Source organism: Salvelinus namaycush, chromosome 2 (genome assembly GCF_016432855.1).
Source record: "Salvelinus namaycush isolate Seneca chromosome 2, SaNama_1.0, whole genome shotgun sequence".
NCBI lineage: Eukaryota > Metazoa > Chordata > Actinopteri > Salmoniformes > Salmonidae > Salvelinus > Salvelinus namaycush.
In genome coordinates this window covers 57,450,960-57,478,306 of record NC_052308.1, presented here as the reverse complement: position 1 = coordinate 57,478,306, position 27,347 = coordinate 57,450,960, and the positions used below count along the sequence as shown (strand labels likewise).

The window sequence follows — 27,347 nt, the reverse complement described above, 5'->3', positions numbered from 1 at the left end:
ATTTGAGAGAGACATACAGCGAGGCATAAAGTAATCGCAGGTATTGATTGGGAGAGCTAGCTAAGACAACAGGTGAGACAGCAACAGCTAATCAGCTAACACAACAACAGCAGGTAAAATGGCGATGATTAGGCAGAAAGGGTCGGATTAACTACACCCAGAGCCTGAGTTCGCGTCTGGGGCCGACAGATAAAAAATAAACAGAATGGAGTACCGTGAATTAATGGACAGTCCAGCAGGCATCAGCTATGTAGCCGAGTGATCATAGTGTCCAGGGGGCAGCAGTAGATGGAACTGCTGCCCGCGCTAGCGCTGCACGCGGGCGACACGGCGTTTAAAGTTAGTAGCCCGGGGATAGTATGAGCGTCTGCTCCGGCGGAGGCCGATTGAAGGCACAGCGGATGGAGTATTCGTCGGCAGATCAGTCGTGGTGGTGCGGCGGGGCGCCGTGTCGACAGAGGATCCAAGCCAGATGGCGAAAGAGGTATTGTAGAATTTAGTTTGCTAGCCGGGAGATGCGCATGGCTCACGGCTAACTGGTGTTAGCTTCGTGGCAGGGGCGTTAGCCACTAGCTAGCTGTGAAGATCAGAAGTGGTGGTCCAGGGATTACAGCAGGAATCCGGCATTGTAGTCGAGAGATAGTCCAATACTGGTAGGTTGGCGAGTATTATCCAGGCTAAAAACAGCGCTGGTGTCTGTGCAGAAGGTAAAAGGGGGAATACAGAAGATAGCCCTATTTGGTAAAAGACCAAGTCCATATTATGGCCAGAACAGCTCAAATAAGCAAAGAGAAATGACAGTCCATCATTACTTTAAGACATGGTCAGTCAATCCGTAAAAACTTTTCAAGTTTCTTAAAGTGCAGTTGTAAAAGCCATCAAGTGCTATGATGAAACTGTCTATGATGACCGCCACAGGAAAGGAAGAACCAGAGTTACCTCTGTTGCAGAGGCTAAGTTCATTAGAGTTAACTGCACCTCAGATTGCAGCCCAAATAAATATTTCACAGAGTTCAAGTAACAGACACATCTCAACATCAACTGTTAAGAGGAGACTGCGTGAATCAAGCCTTCATGGTCGAATTGCTGCAAAGAAACCACCACTAAAGGACACCAATAAGAAGAAGAGACTTGCTTGGGCCAAGAAACACGAGTAATGGACCTCAGACCGGTGGAAATTGGTCCTTTTGGTCTTTTGAGTCCAAATTTGAGATTTTTGGTTCCAACCGCCGTGTCTTTGTGAGACACAGAGTAGGTGAACGGATGATCTCCACTTGTGTGGTTCCTACCATGAAGCACGGAGGAGGTGTGATGGTGTGGGGCTGCTTTTCTGGTGACACGCTGTGATTTATTTTGAATTCAAGGCACACTTAACTAGCCTGGATACCACAGCATTCTGCAGTGATACGCCAGCCCATCTTGTTTGGGCTTAGTGGGACTATCATTTGTTTTTCAACAGGACAATGACCCAAAACATACCTCCTGGCTGTGTAAGGGCTATTTGACCAAGAAGTAGAGTGATTGAGTGCTACATCAGATGGCCTGGCCTCCACAATCACCTGACCTCAACCCAATCGAGATGGTTTGGTGTGAGTTGGATCGCAGAGTGAAGGAAAAGCAGTCAACAAGTGCTCAGCATATGTGGGAACCTTCAGGACTGTTGGAAAAGCATTCCAGGTGAACCTGGTTGAGAGAATGCAAAGCTGTCATCAAGGCAAAGGGTGGCTGTTTTTGGGGGTTACTACATGATTCCATATGTGTTATTTCATAGTTTTGATGTCTTCACTATTATTTGACAATGTTGAAATTAGTACAAATAAAGAAAACCCTTGAATGAGTAGGTGTTTCCTAACTTTTGACTGGTACTGTATGTGTGAGCGTGTACAGTTGAAGTTGGAAGTTTACATACACTTAGGTTGGGGTCAATAAAACTCTTTTTCAACCACTCGATACATTTCTTGTTAACAAACTATAGTTTTGGCAAGTCGGTTAGGACATCTACTTTGTGCATGACACAAGTAATTTTTCCAACAATTGTTTACAGATAGATTATTTCACTTATAATTCACTGTATCACAATTCCAGTGGGTCAGAAGTTTACATAAACGACGTTGACTGTGCCTTTAAACAGTTTGGAAAATTCCCGAAAATTATGTCATGGCTTTAGAAGCTTCTGATGGGCAAATTGACATCATTAGAGTCAATTGGAGGTGTACCTGTGGATGTATTTCAAGGCCTACCTTCAAACTCAGTGCCTCTTTGCTTGATCATGGAAAAATCAAAAGGAATCAGCCAAGACCTCCACAAGTCTGGTTCATCCTTGGGAGCAATTTCCAAATGCCTGAAGGTACCACGTTCATCTGTACAAACAATAGTATGCAAGTATAAACACCATGGGACCGCGCAGCCGTCATACCGCTCAGGAAGGAGACGCGTTCTGTCTCCTAGAGATGAATGTACTTTGGTGCGAAAAGTGCAAATCAATCCCAGAATAACAGTTACGGACCTTGTGAAGATGCTGGAGGAAACAACAGGTACAAAAGTATTTAAATCCACAGTAAAACGAGTCCTATATCGACATAACCTGAAAGGCCGCTCAGCAAGGAAGAAGCCACTGCTTCAAAACCACCATAAGAAAGCCAGACTACGGTTTGCAACTGCACATAGGGACAAAGATCATACTTTTTGGAGAAATGTCCTCTGGTCTGATGAGGGAGGCTTGCAAGAGGGAGGCTTGCAAGCCGAGGAACACCATCCCAACCGTGAAGCATGGGGGTGGCAGCATCATGTGGTGGGGGTGTTTTGCTGCAGGAGAGACTGGTGCACTTCACAAAATAGATGGCATCACGAGGGAGGACAATTATGTGGATATATTGAAGCAGCATCTTAAGACAACAGTCAGGAAGTTAAAGCTTGGTCGCAAATGGGTCTTCCAAATGGACAATGACCCCAAGCATACTTCTAAAGTTGTGGCAAAATGGCTTAAGGACAACAAAGTCAAGGTATTGGAGTGGCCATCACAAAGCCCTGACCTCAATCCTATAGAACATTTGTGGGCAGAACTGAAAAAGCGTGTGAGAGCAAGGAGGCCTACAAACCTGACTCAGTTCCATCAGCTCTGTCAGGAGGAATGGTCCAAAATTCACCAAACTTATTGTGGGAAGCTTGTGGAATTGTACCTGAAACGTTTGACCCAAGGTAAACAATTTAAAGGCAATGCTACCAAATACTAATTGAGTGCATGTACACTTCTGACCCACTGGGAATGTGATGAAAGAAATACAAGCTGAAATAAATCATTTTCTCTACTATTGTTCTGACATTTCACATTCTTAATATAAAGTGGTGATCCTAACTGACCTAAGACAGGGAATTTTTACTAGGATTTAATGTCAGGAATTGTGAAAAACTGAGTTTAAATGTATTTGGCTAAGGTGTATGTAATCTTCAGACTTCAACTGTATATGCCTGTTTGCGAGTGTATGTACTGCTCTGATTGGATTGTGTGGACATACTGGATGTCACCATGCATTTGTGCAGGATTGTGCGTTGTGTGCACCATGTGTAGAGCTCTCAATATGATGTGTGTGTGTGTGTGTGTGTGTGTGTGTGTGTGTGTGTGTGTGTGTGTGTGTGTGTGTGTGTGTGTGTGTGTGTGTGTCGCCTCACAGGAAGAAGACAGAGCGCAGTTTAAAGTTCTTCACTGATCTCATGGCCAAAGAGCACATGCCCACCATGGTCAACCCCAAACCCTGTGGCCACCTCTGCTGCTGTGTCATCAAAGGCTGTGAGCAGGTTAGATACCCAGAAAACCATCACATTTATTAGGCTGTACCTTTAGGCATTTGCAAATTAGACTACTGTGCAATGTTATGTAAAGTGTAATCTGTCATTGTATTTCAGGAAGAGGCGGTGAGCTTCTATACTAAGCGGGAGGCCAAATTGAAGGAGGAGTACAGAAAGGAGAAAGAGAAGGTCAACACTAAACCTCTTGGCATGGCGTTCGTCACTTTCCAGAATGAGGCCATGACTGCAATGTGAGTCGATCTCGACATAAGTTTATGTTTTTGTGGTGGATGTGTTTGTTTGTGCATGCATGCTCTGGTATATCTGACCAGGATGGTCTTTCAAAACGCCTCAGTAGATCAGTGCCATCACCAAATGCCATATGTAATAAAAGCTTGTTTAGCCTACTCAATTTCCCTGCCATTTACCACTTTTCATAGAATCCTAAAGGACTTCAATGCCTGCCAATGCCATGGCTGCACATGTCGCCAAGAGCCCAAGTCATCCCAGTTCAGTGAAAGTCTCCACATCTACAACTGGAGTGTGAGCTATGCTCCTGACCCTCAAAACGTGCGCTGGTAAGAGACGGTGTCCTGCGCAGGGTGGGCCAGCCATAGAAATAGAATTTAGAGTACTACTAATTATATTTCTATGTGGCTAGCACCAACTATGATGTTGAGGTAGAACAAAGGGGGCAGCAAGAGAGGCTAAAATGGACTCTATCGTCAAAACAAATTTTATTGGTCATATACACATGGTTAGCAGATGTTATTGCGAATTTAGCGAAATGCTTGTGCTTCTAGTTCCGACAAGTGCAGCAATATCTAACATGTAATCTAACAATCCCTCAACAACTACCTAATACACACAAATCTAAATAAAGGAATGGAATCAGAATATATACATATAAACATTATTAAAGTGGCATTATTAATGTGACTAGTGATACATTCTCTCTGTGTTAGTGATGGCTGTTTAACAGTCTGATAGGCCTTGAGATAGAAGCTGTTTTTCACTCTCTCGGTCCCAGCTTTGATGCACCTGTACTGAACTTGCATTCTGGATGGTAGCGGGGTGAACAGGCAGTGGTTCGGGTGGTTGTGGTCCTTGATGATCTTTTTGGCCTTTCTGCATGAGCGACTGCACTCCACACCTTTGCACCCAATGACAAAATGTGGCTATGGATGGAGGGGATGGGGTAATGACGGGTATTTGTCATTAGTGATCCTCAGGCCCCCATGACCTCCAGTCAGCTCTTCCTAAACCCCTGACTTTGGAGCTTTGCGGCTTACTGAATGCTTGCCAATAACTGAACCCACTCAGTCTCTCTGCCCATGCTTAGCTGGCTCCCCATCAAATCAAAATAAACGTTATTTGTCACATGCGCCGAATACAACAGGTGTAGAATTTACCGCTAAATGCTTACTTACAAGCCCTTTTCCAACATTGCGGAGTTAAAAAGTAAGACAATGGTAACACAATTAAAAAACAAGTACAAGGTTATATAAAATAAGTACTGTTACCGAGTCAATGTTCAGGGGTACGAGGTAATTGAGGTAATATGTACATGTAGGTAGGCGTAAAAGTGACTAGGCAATCAGGATAGGTAATAAACAGCGTAACAGTAGCATATATGTGAAAGTGTGTCTGTGAGTGTGTGTGGCATCAATATGCATGTGTGTGTATTGGAATGTTAGTGTAGTATGTGTCCATGAGTCCAGTAAGTGTGCATAGACCGTATGTTGGTATTTTATTAGGATCCCCATTAGCTGTTGCGAAGGCAGCAGCTACTCTTCCTGGGGTCCACAGCCAGTGTAAGAGAGTCAGTGCGAAGAAAAAAGGGGGTCTATGAAAATACTCTGGGTAGCCATTTCATTAACTGTTCTGCAGTCTTATGGCTTGGGGGTAGAAGCTGTTCAGGAGCCTTTCGGTCCCAGACTTGGCGCTCCGGTATCGCTTGCCGTGCGGTAGCAGAGAGAACAGTCTATGTCTTGGGTGGCTGGAGTCTGTGACAATTTTTAGGCCGTTCCTCTGACACCGCCTAGTATAGAGGTCCTGGATGACAGGGAGCCTATCAAGATGCTCTCAATGGTGCAGCTGTAGCAATTTTTGAGGATCCAGATCTTTTCAGCCTCCTGAGAGGGAAGAGGCATTGCCGTGCTCTCTTCACGACTGTGTTGGTGTGTTTGGACCATGATAGGTCCTTAGTGATGTGGACACCGAGGAACCCAAAACCCACTCAACTACAGCCCCGTCGAAGTGAATGCAGGAGTGCTTGGCCTTCTGTTTCCTGTAGTCCACGATCAGCTACTTTGTCTCGCTGACGTTGGGGGAGGTCGTGGTCCTAGCACCACACTGCCAGGTCTCTGACCACCTCCCTGTAAGCTGTCTCATCGTCGTCAGTGATCAGCCCTACCACCGCCGTGTCATCGGCAAACTTAATGATGGTGTTGGAGTCGTGCATGGCCACGCAGTCGTGGGTGAACAGGGATTACAGGAGGAGACTAAGTATGCACCCCTGAGAGGCCCCCGTGTTGAGGGTCAGTCTGGCGGATGTGTTGTTGTCTACCCTCACTACATGGGGCGGCCCGTCAGGAAGTCCAGGATCCAGTTGCAGTGGGTGGTGTTCAGTCACATGTTCCTTAGCTTAGTGACAAGCTTGGAGGGCACTATGGTGTTGAATGCTGAGCTGTAGTCAATGAACAGCAATTTTCACGTAGGTGTTCCTTTTCTCCACGTGGGAAAGGGCAGTGTGGAGTGCAATAGAGATTGCGTAATCTGTGAATCTGTTGGGGCGAATTGGCGTGGGTCCAGGGTGTCTGGGACGATGTGAGCCATGACCAGCCTTTCAAAGTGTTTCATGGCTACAGATGTGAGGGCTACACATAGTCATTTAGATGGGTTACATTGGCGTTCTTGGGCACAGGGATTATGGTGGTCTGCTTGAAACATGTTGGTATTACAGACTGGGTCAGAGAGAGGTTGAAAATGTCAGGGAAGACACTTGCCAGCTGGTCAGCGCATGCTCTGAGTACGTGTCCTGGTAATCCGCCTGGCCCTGTGGCCTTGTATGTTAACCTGTTTCAAGGTCTTACTCACGTCACTGGGCAAAAAGGGTCAACATCAGGGGATATCTTTATCTATATATTTCGGGGTATCTGACATTTTATTAGATATAAGGAGTAGACATGCTCCAGATACGCATGTCCTTCCTTTCATATACGGAGCTAGGATATCCTCCGTAATGGGAAGGTTTCTACAATCATCCAATCCCAACGTTCAAGACATACACCTGATGCTCGTGCACCCGCTTACATATTTGTAGAATATTCTATTAAAATTAAAATTACATTACATACATTTTTATTCAAGAGCACATAAAGAACATGTATCATACGTACACAACTTATCTTTGCTGTCTTTACTAAGGAGCGTAATTACATTCCAATCTAAAGGGTACATTTTGGCTGTATAGAGCAAATATTTTAAGTCTGAATGAGTATACAAGTTGGATTAAGCCACACAAAAACAGAAACAAACAAAAAGCCCAGAAATTACAGAATAAGACCCGTACGATATGTCAGGAACTTAGCTAACGTTCCTGATTCTAGTTACTAAGATAACAAAAACATCCTAAATTAGATACGTACTTTAGCTTTAACTTCTTTGAGGTATTTTTTTGAACAGCTTCTCACTTCTTTGTCTATCCAGTTGTCAGTTGGAACACACAGTTTACACACTTATTTGTGGTGCCCAAATTCCAAAATGACAGTTGGAACTTGTTGCTAGGCTACCAGTTACAGTGCTTTTTTAGCCTGCAGTTTATTCGCGCCATTATCCAGAGGCAATATCAAAATTATAGCTAGTTTCTGAAAGAATGACATGGTTTAATATTTGAGCAAGTCCTCAAATAAGCATCAGAAATGTTCCTTATTTAGCATAGTAAAATGCATATCAAGATCCTGATATGGACCTCAGTCAAGAGCATATGCATTGTATGTACTGAGAAAATATGCCTTGCAGGCCTACTGTCAATATTTGTCATCATATAGAGAAAATAAGATATCCACAGGCCTATCTCAGGATATCTAATGAGTCAATATCCTGCCATACCATTTATGATATCTGGTGGGTATCTAAACATTATTTGTGCGTGAAAGAAATATGGATTTCATATTCGTCAAATTATTGAGCATGTGCTCAAAGCTCAAATGCATCAGAAATCATGCTTTAGCAAATCAAGATCCAGATATGGACCTCAGCCAAAAGAAGCATATCTGGAATCAATATATCTTCATATTTTGAGTGTGCTGAGAAAACAGATATGCAATGTATACAGTCAGTATTTGTCAAAACGAGGAGAGAAAATAGGATGTCTCATATCTCAGGATATTGAATGAGTCCTTATCTGGCCATAGGAAATGTCCATGTTTGATAAGCGGCGTAATCCCAATATCATATGTCTAAAAGCCACATCTGGATTCAGACTTTTTCAGGATATGGTACATATCCACAAAACTCAAAATGTACATTGGAAATGGTCTTTATTCTCTAGAATATAAATAATGTGTCATGGAAAGAGATCCCCTGATATGGACAGTAAAACGTCCAGTGCATTGGCTACGGAGAGTGTGATCACACAGTCATCGAGAACAGCTGGTTCTCTCATGCATCGTTCAGTGTTGCTTGACTCGAAGTAAGAATAGAAGGCATTTCGCTAGACTGGTAGGCTCGAATCACTAGGCAGCTCGTGGCTTGGTTTCCCTTTTTGTAATCCTTGATAGAATGCAAGCCCTACCACATCCGACGAGCATCGGAGCCGGTGTAGTAGGATTCGATCTTAGTCCTGTATTGACACTTTGCCTGTTTGATCTTCGGAAGGCGTCCCGGGATTTCTTATAAACGTGCAGATTAGTGTCCTGCTCCTAGAAAGTGGCGACTGTAGCCTTTAGCTCAGTGTGGATGTTGGCTGTAATCCATGGCTTCTGATTGGGATATGTACGCATGGTCACTCTGAGGACCATAGGAGGCTGGTGGGAGGAGCTAAAGGAGGACCGGCTCCTTGTAATGGCTGGAATGGAATAAATGGAATGGTATCAAACATAAGGAAGCATATGTTTGACTCCGTTCCAATTGATTAATTCCAGCCATTACAATGAGCCTGCCCTCCTATTGCTCCTCCCACCAGCCTCCACTGGTGAGGATGTCGTTGTAGATTCACTTATTAATGAAGGCGATGACTGTGGTAAACTCTTCAATGCCATCGGATGAATCCCGAGTCCTGTAGCTCAGCATCTGCTTCATCAGACCACTTCTGTATTGAGTGCTTCACTGGAACTTCCTGATTTTAAAGTCTTGCTTGTAACCAGGAATCAGGAGGATAGAGATGTGCCAAGTGGATGGTGAGGGAGAGCTTTGTATGTGTCTCTGTGTGTGGCGTAAAGGTGATCATGCTGGTAAAAATGAGTTAAGACTGATTTCAGTTTTCCTGCATTAAAATCACCGGCCACTAGGAGCGCCGCCTCTGGATGAGCATTATCTTGTTTGCTTATGGCCCTATACAGCTCGTTGAGTGTGGTTTTAGTGCCAGCCAGCATCAGTTTGTGGTGATATTTAGAATCTGTCTATTTACATAGATCATAAAAGGTGTTCCCAAGCTTTTTATAGTCCCGTACCCCTTCAAACATTCAACCTCCAGCTGCGTACCCCCTCTAGCACCAGGGTCAGCACACTCTCAAATTTTGTTTTTTGCCATGATTGTAAGCCTGCCACGCACACACACTATACAATACATTTATTAAACATAAGAATGAGTGTGAGTTTTTGTCACAGCCCGGCTTGTGGGAAGTGACAAAGTGCTTTTATAGGACCAGGGCCCAAATAATAATCAATAATTTTTCTCTTTATTTAACCATCCTTACATATAAACCTTATTTGTTCATCAAATTGTGAATAACTCGCCACAGGTTAATAAGAAGGGTGTGCTTGAAAGGATACACATAACTCTGCAATGTTGTATTGGAGAGAGTCTGTCTTAAATCATTTCCCACACACAGTCTGTGCCTGTATTTAGTTTTCATGCCAGTGAGGGCCGAGAATCCACTCTCACATAGGTACGTGGTTGCAAAGGCCATCTGTGTCTTAACAGTACGCTTTGCCAAGGCAGAATACTCTGAGCGCAGCCCTATCCAGAAATCTGGCAGTGGCTTCTGATTAAATTAAATTTTCACAGAACCGCTTGTTGCAATTTCGATGAGGCTCTTGTTCAGACATCGGTAAGTGGACTGGAGGCAGGGCAGGGCAGGGCAGGGATAACGAATCCAGTTGGTTGTGTCATCCGTTTCGGGAAAATACCTGCGTAATAGGGCATCCAACTCACTCAGGTGCTTCACTATATGACATTTGACATTGTCCGTAAGCTTGAGTTTATTTGCACACAAGAAAATCATACAATGATGGAAAGACCTGTGTCTTGTCCTTGTTAATGCAGACAGAGAAGAGCTCCAACTTCTTAAGCATAGCCTCAATTTTGTCCCGCACATTGAATATAGTTGCGGAGAGTCCCTGTAATCCTACATTCAGATCATTTAGGCGAGAAAAAACATCACCCAGATAGGCCAGTCATGTGAGAATCTCGTCATCATGCAAGCCGTCAGACAAGTGAAAATTATGGTCAGTAAAATAAACTTTAAGCTCGTTTCTAAAAAAAAAAAAAAAAAAAAAAAAAAAATGTCAATACTTTGCCCCTTGATAACCAGCATATGTTGTAAAATCGTTACATTGTCGCTGCCCATATCATTGCATAGTGCAGAAAATACACAAGAGTTCAGGGGCCTTGCTTTAACAAAGTTAACCATTTTTCACTGTAGTGTCCAAAACGTCTTTCAAGCTGTCAGGCATTCCCTTAGCAGCAAGAGCCTCTCGGTGGATGCTGCAGTGTAGGTGGATTCTGCAGTGTACCCAAGTGGCGTCGGGAGCAACTCCTTGCACGCGCGTTACTACTTCCCTATGTCTCCCTGTCATGGCTTTTGCGCCATCAGTACAGATAACATGAGCAGCAGCTATGTTTGGCTACATATGGACCGTTAGTAGTATTCCCGCAAGAGAGTATGGGTTAATGTGATTGAATGTTAATTATTTGACTAGGCTACCTGTATTTGACATTGTGTTGTTATTTCGCTGAACACTAGATGGTTTATTTTTATTTTTGGCAGTGAAACGAGGCTACTCAGGCGAGGGGGAAAAAAAACTCGCCCAAATGTATTTCCCCGTTGGAAAATACAAATGGACTGTTTGAAAATGTGAACGAAAAAAAAGTTTCAACAAATGCATAATTTAAAAAAATATATTTTTAATAATGTAAATCTTTTTTATTTTATGTTTTTATTTGACGTACCCCAGTTTGGGAATACCTAGTCTACAGCTTATCATGGGGTATTCTCATTCAGGCGAGCAAAACCTCGACTTCCTTAATAATATAGATTGCGCATCAGCTTTTAACAGAGACGCACACCACCCTCCTTGAATTTACCCAACGCTGCAGTTATGTCCTGCCGTTTATATAGAAAGAAACAGCCACGACTCGGAGAAACATAGGATATTAGATTTCTTCAGATCATGTCGATATGATAGTCTCAAACGTAGCTCGTCCAGTTTTTTTCTCCAGTGATTGCACATTCGCCAATAGAACGGAGGGTAGAGGTGGTTTATCCACTCGTCGACATAGTCTCGTCAGGTATCCCACACGCCATTTCTTTACATTTACATTTACATTTTAGTCATTTAGCAGACGCTCTTATCCAGAGCGACTTACAGTAGAGTGCATACATTTTTTTATTACATTTTTACATTTCATTACATTTTACATACTGAGACAAGGATATCCCTACCGGCCAAACCCTCCCTAACCCGGACGACGCTATGCCAATTGTGCGTCGCCCCACGGACCTCCCGGTTGCGGCCGGCTGCGACAGAGCCTGGGCGCGAACCCAGAGACTCTGGTGGCGCAGCTAGCACTGCGATGCAGTGCCCTAGACCACTGCGCCACCCGGGAGGTAGCCTCTATAACGCTGCCTCTTCCTTTTTTGAATGTCTGGGGTTTGTGCCTGTCCTTCGTCACTGACTCATTGAAGTAGAAATCCTCTTCCAAATCGAGGATCGTTGTTCTGATATCCAGAAGCTCTTTCGGTTATAGGAAACGATGGCGGTAACATCATGTACCAAAAAGTTAAGATCAGCAAAAAATTCTTAGAATAATAGCACAATTGGTCAGGGCCCATAAAACAGAATAGTAGTATGTGCGTGTGCACACGGGTGGGAATTTTTGTCGATAAATTTGATATCCGTAGATAGATCAACACATCTTATGATTGTATTGACATCTTTTAAGTGATGAACACAAACTACTGTTCTATTTTTCTTATTTATATTACCTTACCAGAAGGTATTGTATTAAGTCTGATATGAAGGTAACACTTTAATGTGCATATTGGGATGACTTGTTTAAATGTTGGATGATTTACAAATGATCTCTGTGTATATCAACTTCTCTCTGACAGGGAGCATTTATCGTTGGGGGGGGTTTCCTGGTGGATTCGCTGCTTCATCATCAACTGCATCCTTTTCCTCCTGCTCTTCTTTCTCACCACGCCCGCCATCATTATCTCCACGATGGACAAGTTTAACGTCACCAAGCCTGTGGAGTATCTCAATGTAAGGAAATCTTCGATATCCCCCAATGTATTTCACTACATATCAAAGGTTTTGTCGTGGCCAAGCTGGTCTAGCAGCCTCTGCTACACAGGTCCTCAGTACCGGCATGGGTTCGAATCCAGCCTTCTGCCCTTTGATACAACCTTTCTCTATCTTTTCCCACTGTCGTTCTCTCCCACTATATGTTCAATCTGAAAATACCTTTAAAATATGTATTTAAAAAAAGGCTTTGTCAACTGAAACATCTCAAATTGATTATACGTTGACATAATGAAAGAAAATGATGCACTGTGAAATTGCTAGTACGCCCTTGTACAGGGCTATTTATTCCAGCCCTAAAAATCCATATCACTGCTAGTTTTCATTTCTACTTGTTTGTTAATTGAATGTCATTGATTGACCAGAGTTAATCTGGGTTGTGTTTATTAGGGCAATGGTTCTTAAACCCCCAGCCGTTCCATGTATTTGATATATTCCAGAGCTTGCAAACCTGATTCAACTCGTCAACAATCATCAAGCCTTTGACTAGGTCATTTAGGTGAGAGCTAGTTCAGGGTTACACAAAGATTTTGAAATGTCTGGGGATCCCCGAGGAGAGGTTTGAATAAACTTTGTATTATGGTAGACCACAAAATAACGTTTTAAATGTTTTGCAACGGAAAATGGAAAATGATTATTGTTATTGGTGAATTTCCATTTAATTTCATGCCTTTAATGAACACAACCCTGATTTCCCAGGTCTGATTCAGCCCTTGATTAGAGGGTAAGAATCAAAACCAGCAAAGCTTCTGACGTAATTTAATAGTCATACCCTGCCCTGCATTAGTACTTTGGTCAGTGAGAATTCAGTCATTGTTCTTAGCATGGTGTTATAGATTGCAGTTGGACAGAATCTAATGCTTTTTGGTACAGAGCTGAATCTGAGGGCCTTTGCGGAGCAAGGCTTTGTTGACAGTTGAGGAAATGTCTGTCTGTCTGTTCCCCTGTCATTTTTTCTCCAGAACCCCATCATCACCCAGTTCTTCCCTACTTTGCTCCTGTGGGCTTTCTCTGCCCTGCTGCCCACCATCGTCTACTACTCTGCTTTCTTCGAGAAACACTGGACGAGGTACTGTTCACTTTCCTATCCTAACTACACTACCGGTCAAAAGTTTTAGAACACCTACTAATTCAAGGGTTTTTGTTTATTTTTACTATTTTCTACATTGTAGAATAATAGTGAAGACATCAAAACGATGAAATAACACATATGGAATCAAAAAAGTGTTTTATATTTGAGATTCTTCAAATAGCCACCCATTGCCTTGATGACAGCTTTGCACACTCTTGGCATTCTCTCAACCAGCTTCATGAGGTAGTCACCTGGAATGCATTTCAATTAACAGGTGTGCCTTGTTAAATGTTAATTGTGGTATTTCTTTCCTTAATGCGTTTGAGCCAATCAGTTGTGTTGTGACAAGATAAGGGGGGAATTCAGAAGATAGCCCTATTTGGTAAAATACCAAGTCCATATAATGGCAAGAACAGCTCAAATAAGCAAAGAGAAATGACAGTCCATCCTTTAAGACATGGTCAGTCAATCCAGAAAATGTCAAGAACTTTTCAAGTTTCTTAAAGTGCAGTCGTAAAAGCCATCAACTGCTATGATGAAACTGGCTATGATGACCGCCACAGGAAAGGAAGACCCAGAGTTACCTCTGCTGCAGAGGCTACGTTCATTAGAGTTAACTGCACCTCAGATTGCAGCCCAAATAAATATTTCACAGAGTTCAAGTAACAGACACATCTCAACATCAACTGTTCAGAGGAGACTGTGTGAATCAGGCCTGAATGCTCGAATTGCTGCAAAGAAACCACTACTAAAGGACACCAATGAGAAGAAGATACTTGCTTGGGCCAAGAAACACGAGCAATGGACATTATACCGGGGGAAATTTGTCCTTTGGTCTGGAGTCCAAATTTGAGATTTTTTGTTTCCAACTGCGGTGTCTTTGTGAGACGCGGTGTGGATGAACCGATGTATTTCCCACTGTAAAGCATGGAGGAGGAGGTGTTATGGTGACACTGTCTGTGATTTATTTAGAATTCAAGGCACACTTAACCAGCATTTCTACCACAGCATTCTGCAGTGATATGCCATCCCATCTGGTTTGCGCTTAGTGGGACTATCATTTGTCTTTCAACGGAACAATGACCCAACACACCTCCAGGCTGTGTAAGGGCTATTTTACCAACAAGGAGAGTGGTGGAGTGCTGTATCAGATGACCTGGCCTCCACAATCCCTCAACCTCAACCAAATTGAGATGGTTTGGGATGAGTCGGACCGCCGAGTGAAGGAAAAACAGCCAACAAGTGCTCAGCATATGTGGGAACTCCTTCAAAACTGTTGGAAAAGCATTCCAGGTGAAGCTGGTTGAGAGAATGCCAAGAGTGTGCAAAGCTGTCATCAAGGCAAAGGGTGGCTATTTGAAGAATTTCACATATTTCAAAAATACACTTTTGGTTACTATATGATTCCATATATGTTATTTCATAGATTTTATGTCTTCACTATTACTCTGCAATGTAGAAAACAGTAAAAATAAATAAAAATCCTTGGATGATTAGGTGTTCTAAAACTTTTAACCGGTAGTGTGTATGCTTTGCAAGTTGCACCGTAGGTTAGGCCATACTGGTCCTAGGGATTTTCCAGGTCCAAATGAGATGCTGATTTGGTGTAAAGGACAGAAATCGGCAAACACGGCGGGGACTGGAGTTGCTCTTCCCTAAATGATGAGTTATCAATCAATCAGATTTATTTTATAAAGCCCTTTTACATCAGCAAAGTGCTTTACAGATACTCAGCTTAAAACCCCAAAGATCAAGCAATGCAGAGACAGAAGCACAGTGGCTAGGAAAAACTCCCTAGGAGGCAGGATTTTGATAGATAAAATCAACATGCGCCCGATGGCAGACACACGCACGTGCCCGGTATAGTCAACATGTTATGCACAACCAGAATGATAGGACACAGACACACGGAACTCCGACATAACCTGGGAAATATGAACAAAGGAAATCATACATTGAATTAAATAAACAGCACTTCTACCTCATGAGTCTTGCGAATGTTCATGTGCACAATAAACATCGCGCCCACTCAAAGGGTAAGAAATGGTAAGTGAAAATGTATTGTATCGAACATGAAACAGAAATGTTTAAGTGTTGCAATATACAGTACGGGAATGGAATGACGACAATGCTTGATTTTGTCCATCCACACCAAATATCAAAATGAACTCTATTCATTTGGGGACATGTCGAAACGCATGAAACATTCATGGCCATTTAGTTGGCTAGCTTGATGTTGCTAGCTAATTTGTCCTGGGATATAAACATTGGGTTATTTTACTTGAAATACACAAGGTCCTCTACTCTGACAATTAATCCACAGATAAAAGGGTAAGCCTAGTTAGTTTCTAGTAATCTCTCCTCCTTCAGTCTTCTTTGGAATTTATATGGTGGTTGGCAACAAACTTTAAGGTGCATTACCACCACCAACTGGACTAGTGTGGACCTCAGTTCAGCTTTCGATCACTCACGTGGGTATATGCTCCTAAAAACCAATGAGGAGATGGGAGAGGCTGGACTTGCAGTGCGTCAAGTGTAAATAATAGAACCAATTTCTATTTTAGCGCCTGGCTACGGAGGTGCTCGTTGACGCTTGCAACCAGGTTGGATGAAATGATTGAATAACATGTATGTGTACATTTATTTTGCAACGCTCGTGCACGTAACGCGAGTGGTGTGGTCAGCATGTAATAGGAGAGCACACGGCTTGCTGAGCATAGAAATAGGCTACGTGGCCTGCGCCGCACGCTTTGGAGTCAGTAAAAAATAAACCGTTTAGATTTTTAACCAATGACAATTCATCAGCATTGGCATGCAAAGGTTGGCTCGCATATCTAAGTTAGTGACCAAAAATAACTTGCTGGGCAAAAAATTATAACTTTCCTGGGCAAAAACTGATTTGATTAATCTTTTTCATATTTCAGACAGGCCTAGTTTGTGTGCCTACTGGCTATATTTTGAAATATAAGCAAATGTAACATCACAATGCCTTCAATATTGTGGGATGAAGATTATTATGGGATGAAGTTACATTCTGGCAAATTTATTACAATATTTGTGAGGAAGAACAGGGCTACCCGGCTGGCAAAGTGGACTCTGCCGACAGGCTGCACTCCAAGGTGATGGCACGGTGCAGACAGAATATGCTTTCCATCTGATCTTGGAACCTCTGCTACAAGTAGGGCATATCATTTAGCTTGCTCTGTCTGGACTCCAGAGTAAGTAATCAGTCAATCAAATGTATTTGTAAAGCCTTTTTTACATCAGCCGATGTCACAAGGTGCTATACAGAAACCCAGCCTAAAACCCCAAACAACAAGCAATGCAGATGTAGCCTTGCACAAGCTTATGCGAGCCGTAGCGGCTCATAGGGTAGGAGCCGATCTCCTGTTTCTCTAGCGCGAGTCTGGACAGGACGCTACTCTAGCACAGGGCCTACCCTCAATCTACAGCATCTTAATGCTGAGTGCCAAGCAGAGACGCATCAGGTCCCATTTTTACACTCTTTGGTTTAACTCAGCCAGGGATTGAACTCACAACCTTCCAATCTCAGGTCAGACACTAACCACAAGCCAACTGCGTTGACTCCAGAGTAGTGACATGATATAGCCCTTGTTGATATTGGCTACTAAAATGAATGACCTTCCGATCCAAATGCAGGTGTAAAGAGCAGTTTATGCGTCACCGTTTATGGCTGTAATGACAGGCTACACTTGTGGCGCCATTGTGGATGCATGTTTACGTGTGCATGCATGTGTGTGCGTGAGGGGTTGCACCACTCCTTTTTGAGGGTCGCTGTTCAAAAAGTTTGAAAACCACTGGGATGATAGTGGCAAAAAACAGTTGGGTTGGATATAGTAATGGTAGGCTTCAGTATTTCTTAGTCTTCTTTTTTTACTGGAATTGTGTTGGTAATTGATAATAGTGCAGCATTTATTCTAGTTCAAAATAGTTGATCAAAATACTTTCCCCTCATCTTGTAATAATTGCTCAAAAAGTCTGTGACCGCAGAGAAGCTATTTTTGTTTCTTTTTAATCATTTTATTTTAAACAATCACAGTAAGTTACTTAATTGTTACCCAGAAATGATTTGGTATTGAGATAAAAACGACTGCATTGGATGTTTAGAGTACATGTGGCCATTTAAAGTTATGTTCTGAGATCTTTAATTCCAACAGCTCTTTGTGCAGATGTGATGTTGACAGTTGGGAATCACCAAAATATATGGGAGGGGTTTCTTTCAGTTGACCTATGTTATTTCCACTTGATTTTGGGTTTTCTAAAGATCACACACACTTAAATTAGTATAATTGTAGAGATGAGGACAACTACTTTGATTACCGATGGCTTTCTGGCGCTCGCGGCTGCCGGGGCATCACCCAAGTGGGTAATACAAATTAGTAGTGAAGAGGAGTAGCTACCTACAGAGTCCACAAGGAGAGGCTGAGGACGTCGAGGACAGCGAGGTGTGCTGATGGCCGCGGACCTGTCTCTGACTCTTGATAAAACCAATGAGCTCCCTGGCTGTGACTGTGACCAAGATGCTCCCTCCTCCCTCCACCGCTCAGACCATTCTACCTCCCTTCTTGCCTCAACTCCCTGACATTTTGATTTTAAATTTGTTGTATCTTATTAATTTAAATGTGTTTCTTGTATATGTTACTGTAATTCATCTTTTAACTGGCATAGTATACATGAAGCTAAATTAAATAGACCATTATCATCATGTAAGTGATTTAATGCTCCTTCAGTGACATTGGCCTTTTTCTCTTTTTTTTAATGCCAGGTCGGGGGAGAACCGGACCACCATGCACAAGTGCTACACCTTCCTCATCTTCATGGTCCTCTTGCTGCCTTCACTGGGTCTTAGCAGGTACATGTTAAACTATGTTTTAAAGTCGCAAAACATTTCATGCAGGTCGTTGGTTGTTTCAACTAAGGTAATATGCCCCTTACTTTTTTAAACTAATATCCCTTATGAAATCCCTTAAAGACATGCTCTAGAACTTTGGCATCTACTAGCTATTTTGTTTTAAACCTCCCGCTTTGGATGTGTCAATGTGTAGTTTATGCATAATCGATGAGCAGAATTACTGTGTTCCCTCAATTAGCCACTAAATCCCTAGTATGAAAGCGACTGTTTTTCTGGAAACTGTGCTGCGGCATTTTCCCCAAATGTTCCCTCACGTGGGTCAGTCCCCTAGCAATTCGACTTTTGCCAATGAGTTTCAGCCCCTCGCCATTTGAGTGACAGCTAGCAAGAGAGTGCAATGACATGGTGCACATATCTGCACTTATGTGACGTAGTACGCAGTTTTCGGGGGTCCATTTATGGCTCGTGAGCGCTACTTTGAGAACTACTGGCTAAAAAGTTTGCAAAAGTCCTGGACAATGTCATTAATTACCCCAAAAACCTGTTGCTATATTTCTTATGCCATCATAGAAGACTTTTTGAAATATAACTGTACATGAAATCGTAAATGTAGGGGCAAATCTTATACCTGGCACCTGGAAAGAGATTTAGAGGTTTAGCCGTAGAAATCAGCAGGTGAAATACAGTAGTTTTCCTTGGCCCTAAGTAGGAAGTTACAGTGCCTGGCTGTGCAAGTCCACCTTGGCCCAAATGCCTTGTGGAGATCGGTCTTGCTCTGTTTTTGTCAAATTAGTTTATCAAATAAGTGGCACATGAATAATCAACCAATATCTGCCTACAGATTTCAACCAAATTATGACCCGCCCAGGAAAGCTAATTTGATTTCATTTTTTTGTTGTTGCTTTTAATACAGTTTGGATGTCTTCTTCCGCTGGCTGTTTGATAAGAAATTCCTTGCTGACGCCACTGTCAGATTTGAGTAAGTATTTCTATTTTTATAAAAGAGGTATGTAGTTAAGGTCTATTGCTGTTACAGCTGGTATTTGCCTGGTATTATGGGGAAAATATGTAGTACTTCCTGGTACTGTACTTTCAACACAATTGCTAATTACCTGGTACATAACAGCGTTTCTCTCAATGAAACCAAAGCATAATTACTGTGTGATTTGTCAGGCCATTACTCATAATACCAGTGAAATGTATTTGCAGTACTATGGAAAATGCTATCTAATCACACTGGTGGTGCCTCCCCCTGTTTAAGGTGTGTCTTCCTCCCTGACAACGGAGCCTTCTTTGTCAACTATGTCATCGCCTCAGCGTTTATCGGTAACGCCATGGACCTGCTGCGGATTCCAGGCTTGCTCATGTATATGATCCGACTGTCCCTGGCCCGTTCCTCTGCAGAGAGGCGCAACGTAAAGAGGGTAAGAGTCCTTAAGGAATATATTGCCGCTGCCGTCCTCAAGTTCAATTGACTTTTCAATGCTGAATGTTTTCGTGTCTACAGCATCAAGCGTTTGAATTCCAGTTTGGAGCGGCCTACGCCTGGATGATGTCCGTCTTCACTGTAGTTATGACATACAGCATCACCTGTCCAATCATCGTCCCCTTTGGTGAGTCAGCCCACCTCTCCCCAGAGAGGAAAGGGGTAAGAGGGAGAGAGGGGGGAGAAAGTGAGCGATTGAGTAGGGGAAGAGAGACTGGGGAGAGAGGACTACTCTCCCCTCTCTTGGGTCACCTATTGGCAGTTCTTTGTATGCGTCAGAATGAATCACCAAGGAAATTAGGGAAAACTAAACTCTGCATTATGCCTAGAACAGGCTTACCCACTCCTGGTGTGTACATACAGTATTAGTATGTGCACTACTGTGCATCTCTACGTTAAAGCACTGTATAGGTACAATATGCAATGTATCTTTACTAAGACATACAGTGCGGAAAGTATTCATACCGCTTTACTTATTCCACATTTTGTTGTTACAGCCTGAATTCAAAATGGTTTAAATATATTTGTTTTCTCACCTATCTACACATAATACTCCATAATGACAAAGTGAAAACATGTTTTCAAACATTTTTGCAAATGTATGGAAAATGAAATAGATAAATTGTAGAAGCACCTTTGGCAGCGATTACAGCTGTGAGTCTTTCTGGGTAAGTCTCTAAGAGCTTTCAACACCTGGATTGTGCAATATTTGCCCATTATTCTTTTCAAAATTCTTCAAGCTCTGTCAAATTGGTTGTAGTCAGTTCTGCTCTGACATCGCTCGTCCATATATAGTCTTAATTCTTTCCTACTTAGATTTGTGTGTATTGGGTATATGTTGTTAGATATTACCGTTTTCAGGTCTTGCCATTAGATTTTCAAGTAGATTTAAGTCAAAACTGTAACACGGCCACTCAGGAACATTCACTGTCTTTTTGGTAAACAACTCCAGTGTAGATTTGGCCTTGTGTTTTAGGTTATTGTCCTGCTGAAAGTTAATTCATCTCCTACTGTCTGGTGGAAAGCAGACTGAATCAGCTTTTCCTTCAGGATTTTCCCTGTGCTTAGCTCCATCCCGATTCTTTTTTTTTATCTTGAAAAACTCCAGTCCTTAATGATTACAAGCATACACATAACATGACGCTGCCACCACTATGCTTGAAAATATGGAGATTGGAACTCGGTATTGTGTTATGTTTGGGGCAAATCCAATATTTTGTATTCAGGACAAAAAGTGAATTGCTTCCTTCTTTTCACTCTGTCAATTAGGTTAGTATTGTGGAGTAACTACAGTGTTGTTTATCCTTCCTAAGTTTTCTCCTATCACAGCCATTAAACTCAGTAACTGTTTTAAAGTCACCGTTAGCCTCCCGGTGAAATCTCTGAGCGGTTTTCTTCCTCTCCGGCAACTGAGTTTGGAAGGACATCTGAAGTGACTGGGTATATTGATACACCATCCAAAGTGTAATTAATAGCTTTACCATGCTCAAAGGTATATTAAATGTCTGGTTTTTGTTTTACCCATCTACCAATAGGTGCCCTTCTTATTTGCGAGGCATTGGAAAACCTCCATGATCTTTGTGGTTGAATCTGTGCTTGACATTCACTGCTTGACTGAGGGACCTTACAGATAATTGTGTATGTGGGGTACAGACATCAGATAGTCATAAAAAAATTATGTTAAGCACTATTATTGCACACAGTCCATGGAATGTATTATGTGACTTGATAAGCAAATATTTATTCCAGAATTTATTTAGGCTTGCCATAACAAAGTGGTTGAATAGTTATTGACTCACGACATTTCAGCTTCATTCATTCATTTTTTTATTTGTAAAAATTTGTAAAAACATAATTCCACTTTGATATTATGGGGTATTGTGTGTAGGCCAGTGACACAAAATGTAAGTTTTATACATTTTATACACTGGCTGTAACACAACAAACTAATGTGACCCCACTGTGAAAAAGGGAGATTTTCACGACCCCCACAAGTGTCACGGGTCTGAAGGTAACCGGTACGGGTTTAAAAAAGGAATGGAAGCATGGAGGTAGTTTTGTGCCTACCCCAAAAAGTTAAATATGTGTAAATCCTGAGCTGTCTTGATCTCCTAGATAAGGGACAGACACTTCAAAACCTTATTTCTTATGATTGACTTGACTGTCTTTTTTGCCATTTAAGAATGTGTTATTCAATGCATTTCTATGGGCTATAGTAATAAAGGCCAAATTCCATATTTTATCAAATCATTTTTCTATATTTTTTTATATACTTTAAGGGGTCATAAAATTCAAAATCAAATAGCTAAATGTTTTATGGTACGACCAGTGACAAAAAATCGCAATAATTTTTATATTCAGGCTGTAACACAACAAAATGTGGAAAAAGTCAAGGGGTGTGAATACTTTCTGAAGGCACTGCACTTGGAAAGGCAGGCCAACACCAGCGAAGATGGGAGTGTCGGCAGTGAAAATAATAATTTTTGTTAAATATAAGTTCATAGTGATACATAAGTAATATGTGTAGTAAAAATGCTTTTCAATGTAATATTAAGCATATTTCAATTACATTTTGACCCATTTCGTGTATTTGCTTCGTATATTCAAACATACAGTATTTGACATTGTGTTGGTTTGGATGTGGACGCCTTAAGTCTGCTTCACCTCTGGTAAAATGTCTCCTCCTACTGTCTGCTTGGTAGTACTGAAAGACTCATTGTCGGGTCATGAGTTGCAGAGGAGCAACAGGAAGGGAGAGGTGGCTAGAATGGCACCAGCAAGGCACCCAATCACATTGCCTGTTCAGAAGATAACCTTCTCGCAGTGTTGCCCTGCAAGGTCACTGCTAATTTATGAGAAATGTGGTGTTGTCTGGTTTGATTTAGTCCCAGAAGGTGACACAATAATACTGTTACGCTTCCACATAATACTGTTACGCTTCCTCGAATTTGGACCGTGATTGTGCTGTATTACTCCTGCTTTGGCAGCATTTGATGTCCTCCAAGATGATAATTTGTTTTGATATTATTGTATTTGATGCTCCCAGAATTTGACATCTATTCACTCACGATCATCTGTCTTGTATCATTTATCCATTCCGAATCCTAATACACTGCTCAAAAAAATAAAGGGAACACTTAAACAACACAATGTAACTCCAAGTCAATCACACTTCTGTGAAATCAAACTGTCCACTTAGGAAGCAACACTGATTGACAATAAATGTCACATGCTGTTGTGCAAATGGAATAGACAAAAGGTGGAAATTATAGGCAATTAGCAAGACACCCCCAATAAAGGAGTGGTTCTGCAGGTGGTGACCACAGACCACTTCTCAGTTCCTATGCTTCCTGGCTGATGTTTTGGTCACTTTTGAATGCTGGCGGTGCTTTCACTCTAGTGGTAGCATGAGACGGAGTCTACAACCCACACAAGTGGCTCAGGTAGTGCAGCTCATCCAGGATGGCACATCAATGCGAGCTGTGGCAAGAAGGTTTGCTGTGTCTGTCAGCGTAGTGTCCAGAGCATGGAGGCGCTACCAGGAGACAGGCCAGTACATCAGGAGACGTGGAGGAGGCCGTAGGAGGGCAACAACCCAGCAGCAGGACCGCTACCTCCGCCTTTGTGCAAGGAGGAGCAGGTGGAGCACTGCCAGAGCCCTGCAAAATGACCTCCAGCAGGCCACAAATGTGCATGTGTCTGCTCAAACGGTCAGAAACAGACTCCATGAGGGTGGTATGAGGGCCCGACGTCCACAGGTGGGGGTTGTGCTTACAGCCCAACACCGTGCAGGACGTTTGGCATTTGCCAGAGAACACCAAGATTGGCAAATTCGCCACTGGCGCCCTGTGCTCTTCACAGATGAAAGCAGGTTCACACGCACATGTGACAGACGTGACAGAGTCTGGAGACGCCGTGGAGAACGTTCTGCTGCCTGCAACATCCTCCAGCATGACCGGTTTGGCGGTGGGTCGGTGGCATTTCTTTGGGGGGCCGCACAGCCCTCCATGTGCTCGCCAGAGGTAGCCTGACTGCCATTAGGTACCGAGATGAGATTCTCAGACCCCTTGTGAGACCATATGCTGGTGCGGTTGGCCCTGGGTGTTAAGTTCATGTTTTAAGTATCCCTATATTTCTGTTATTACGGGGCTATCACTCAGTCAAGAGTGCGCATGCGCTGGAAGGCTGTTCGTTGTTGGACCTAGCCTGGAGTGTAATGGCTACCTTGTAGTGTGTTCATATAGTTGAGTAAACTTTGTTAAACTGGAACCTTGTCGTTGTGTCATTTCGAGTTAACATTGGTAGCAGACGATGGCTTCTAACTACAACGTGCCACCTCGCTTCGACGAGAAGAGGTCGTACGAAAGTTGGAAAAATGAACTGGGAATCTGGACACGCGTTACTAATCTGGACGCGAAAAAGCAAGCACTTGCGGTGGTATTATCGCTCGAGGGAAGAGCGAGAGATACAGCACTGGAGATATCCGTTGAGGATTTGAACAAGGATGACGGTATGGGAACTTTGATCACAGCACTGGATTCTGTATTTCTTAAAGAAGAGAAAGACCGTGCCTACGAGGCATATTCAAACTTTGACAGTGTTACGAGAGATATTTCGGTTGCAATGGCGGACTACATCATTGATTTCGAACAGAGGTACAATAGAATGCGCAAGTACGACATGGTTCTCCCAGATGCAGTGTTAGGGTTCAAGTTGCTAGACACTGCTTGTCTAGATGGTAGGGAGAAACAGTTGGCGTTGACTGCTTGTACTGTGCTGACTTTTGCATCTATGAAGTCGGCACTAAAAAGAATATTTGGTGAAAAGACGTCTGTCGCGCCAATAACAGATGGAATGCAAGTGAGTGACGCAGCATATTACACCGAGCAGCACAGAAAAGGCGCCAAAAAGTCACGTTCTCAAGATAACCAGAAGAGGGCGCCATTTCCCGGCACAAATCCACTGGACACATATGGAAGGAGATCGAAATGTGCTATTTGTCAAAGCACTTACCATTGGGTTAAAGACTGTCCTCATAAAAATGAACAAGTTAAACTAACAGAGGAAAATGTAAACACAGAGATAGAGCAGTGTAACATTACACTGTTTTCAAATGAATCTGCTTCTGATACTGAGATTTTTATAGTTGAATCCTTAGGATCTGCTGTGATTGATACTGCATGTACACGGACAGTGTGTGGTGCAAAATGGCTTGATAGCTATGTCAGTGAACTAAATATGAAGGAAGTACAAAATATGATTGACACACCAAGCAACAGAGCTTTCAAATTTGGAGACGGGAGAATTGTCCATTCTACCAAGAGAGTTAAGATACCAGCAAAAATTGGTCAGACTAAGTGTCACATTGAAACAGAGGTGGTCCCTACAGATATCCCCTTACTATTAAGCAAAGCTTCCCTCAAGAAGGCAGAGGCTGTACTAGACATAAAAAATGACAAGGCAGTGATGTTTAAACAACCAGTGACTCTTGAACTTACTACCTCAGGCCACTATTGTGTAAACATTTTAGACAAAGACATCACACAGTGTCCATGCAAAAATGAGATTCTGACTGACACAGAGCACATGAAGATTCTGACAGTCACAGAGAACATGAGCACTAAAGAAAAACACAAAGTATTGTTAAAGCTTTACAAACAGTTTGGACATGATACAGTTAACAGACTTCAAAAGTTACTCAGCAGTTCAGGGAATAATGATGATGAGAAGTACGAGTCTGGAGACAAAGTGTACTACAAACGAGTTGACTGTCAAGAGTGGAAAGGACCGGGAGTAGTCATTGGTCAAGATGGTGTGGTGATATTTGTGAGGCACGGAGGCATGATTGTCAGGGTGCATCACTCAAGATTGCGGAAAGTAAATGATCAACAAGATAGAGGGGCTGTTGCTGAGAATCAGTCTCCTAATGAAAATGACAAAAAGGACACAGTAACAGACACAAACCTACCAGATGTCGCATCCAATGATATGGACACCGAAACTGACATAGGAAATGGAGCAGAGACCTTCAACCATGCCACAGGTAATACTGTTGAGCGTTCAAATGAGGAAAACATTCAACAGCCACATGTGTTAAGAGAACATGGTTGTTCCAATCTGAAAACTGGACAACCTGTTAAATACACGGACAGAGAAAGTGGTATTCCACATACAGCAACCGTCATTGGACGAGCAGGAAAAGCAAAACACAAGAACTGGTACAACTTGCAGTACTCTGAACCAGCTACACTTTCTGGTACAACAGGGTCAGCTGACCTGCCACTTGTAGATAATATCAGAATTGAACCAATGGAAAATCGAGAAAAACAGAATGACATTCAAAATGATGATGTACTTGAAACAAAGGACGTGTCATTTGACTCAGCTAAGCTAGATGAGCTCAGTAATTGGAGGAAAAATGGAGTGTTTGAGGAAGTCAAAGACATTGGCCAAAAGTGCGTCTCAACAAGGTGGGTGTGTACCCTTAAAGAATCCTTAACTGGAATAGTGCCCAAAGCACGTCTAGTGGCTAGAGTTTTTGAGGAGCTGGCTGCTAAAGAACTCCCAAAAGACTCACCGACATGGGCCTCAGAGTCACTCAGATTGCTGATGTCAGTGATCTGCCAGAAAAAATGGAAACTTAATTCCATAGACATCAAATCTGGATTTTTGCAGGGAACAGAGCTGTCAAGGGACATTCACATCCGACCTCCGCCCGAAGCTAAAAGTGAAGGAACACTGTGGAAACTAAAAAAGTGTGTGTATGGACTGGCAGATGGATCACTCTACTGGTACAACAAAGTCAAGGCAACAATGCTGAATACAGGTGGAAAAATGTCACAAGTGGATCCTGCAGTCTTCTATTGGCTTGATCAAGACTGCAATGTGACTGGAGTACTTGCCTGTCATGTTGATGACTTTATCTGGGGTGGCTCACAGACCTTTGCTTCAACTGTGATTCCACACCTCAAAGCTGTTTTCTAGGTTGGCCGTGAGGAGCATGATCATTTTTGTTATGTTGGCATAGAGTTTATTACAGTTGATGGAAAAATACTGATGCAACAGGAGAGCTATATCAAGAATCTTCAACCTATCCACATGGATTCTTCAAGAGCCGTACAAAGGAATTCCCCTCTGTGGAATTGAAGCTGGTCAATTGAGGTCAAAGATGGGACAAATTTTATGGGCTGCGAGACAGAGTAGACCTGGTTTGATGGTTGCAACTTGGCATCTAACACAAAACACGCCACTGTACAAACCATTCATGAGGCAAACAAAGTTGTTCGTAAACTGGAATCACAACAAGTGACGTTAAAGTTTCAGCATGTTGGAAAAGATGACTCTTTGAAACTAGTTGTCTTCAGTGATGCTTCGCTAGG

The 27,347-nt window shown here is 42.5% G+C and overlaps 1 protein-coding gene across 1 annotated transcript in view; it reads left to right on the top strand.

Annotated features, from left to right (window-relative positions):
* Positions 1 to 27,347, top strand: part of LOC120064803 (CSC1-like protein 2) — a 102,388-nt gene that overhangs the window by 59,638 nt on the left and 15,403 nt on the right. The window contains exons 12-20 of the mRNA XM_039015405.1: positions 3,672 to 3,795; positions 3,904 to 4,037; positions 4,227 to 4,364; positions 12,345 to 12,498; positions 13,500 to 13,606; positions 18,396 to 18,482; positions 19,396 to 19,461; positions 19,744 to 19,906; positions 19,990 to 20,095. Of these exons, the coding sequence (XP_038871333.1) occupies positions 3,672 to 3,795; positions 3,904 to 4,037; positions 4,227 to 4,364; positions 12,345 to 12,498; positions 13,500 to 13,606; positions 18,396 to 18,482; positions 19,396 to 19,461; positions 19,744 to 19,906; positions 19,990 to 20,095 (1,079 nt within the window). The remainder of the gene's footprint in view (positions 1 to 3,671; positions 3,796 to 3,903; positions 4,038 to 4,226; positions 4,365 to 12,344; positions 12,499 to 13,499; positions 13,607 to 18,395; positions 18,483 to 19,395; positions 19,462 to 19,743; positions 19,907 to 19,989; positions 20,096 to 27,347) is intronic.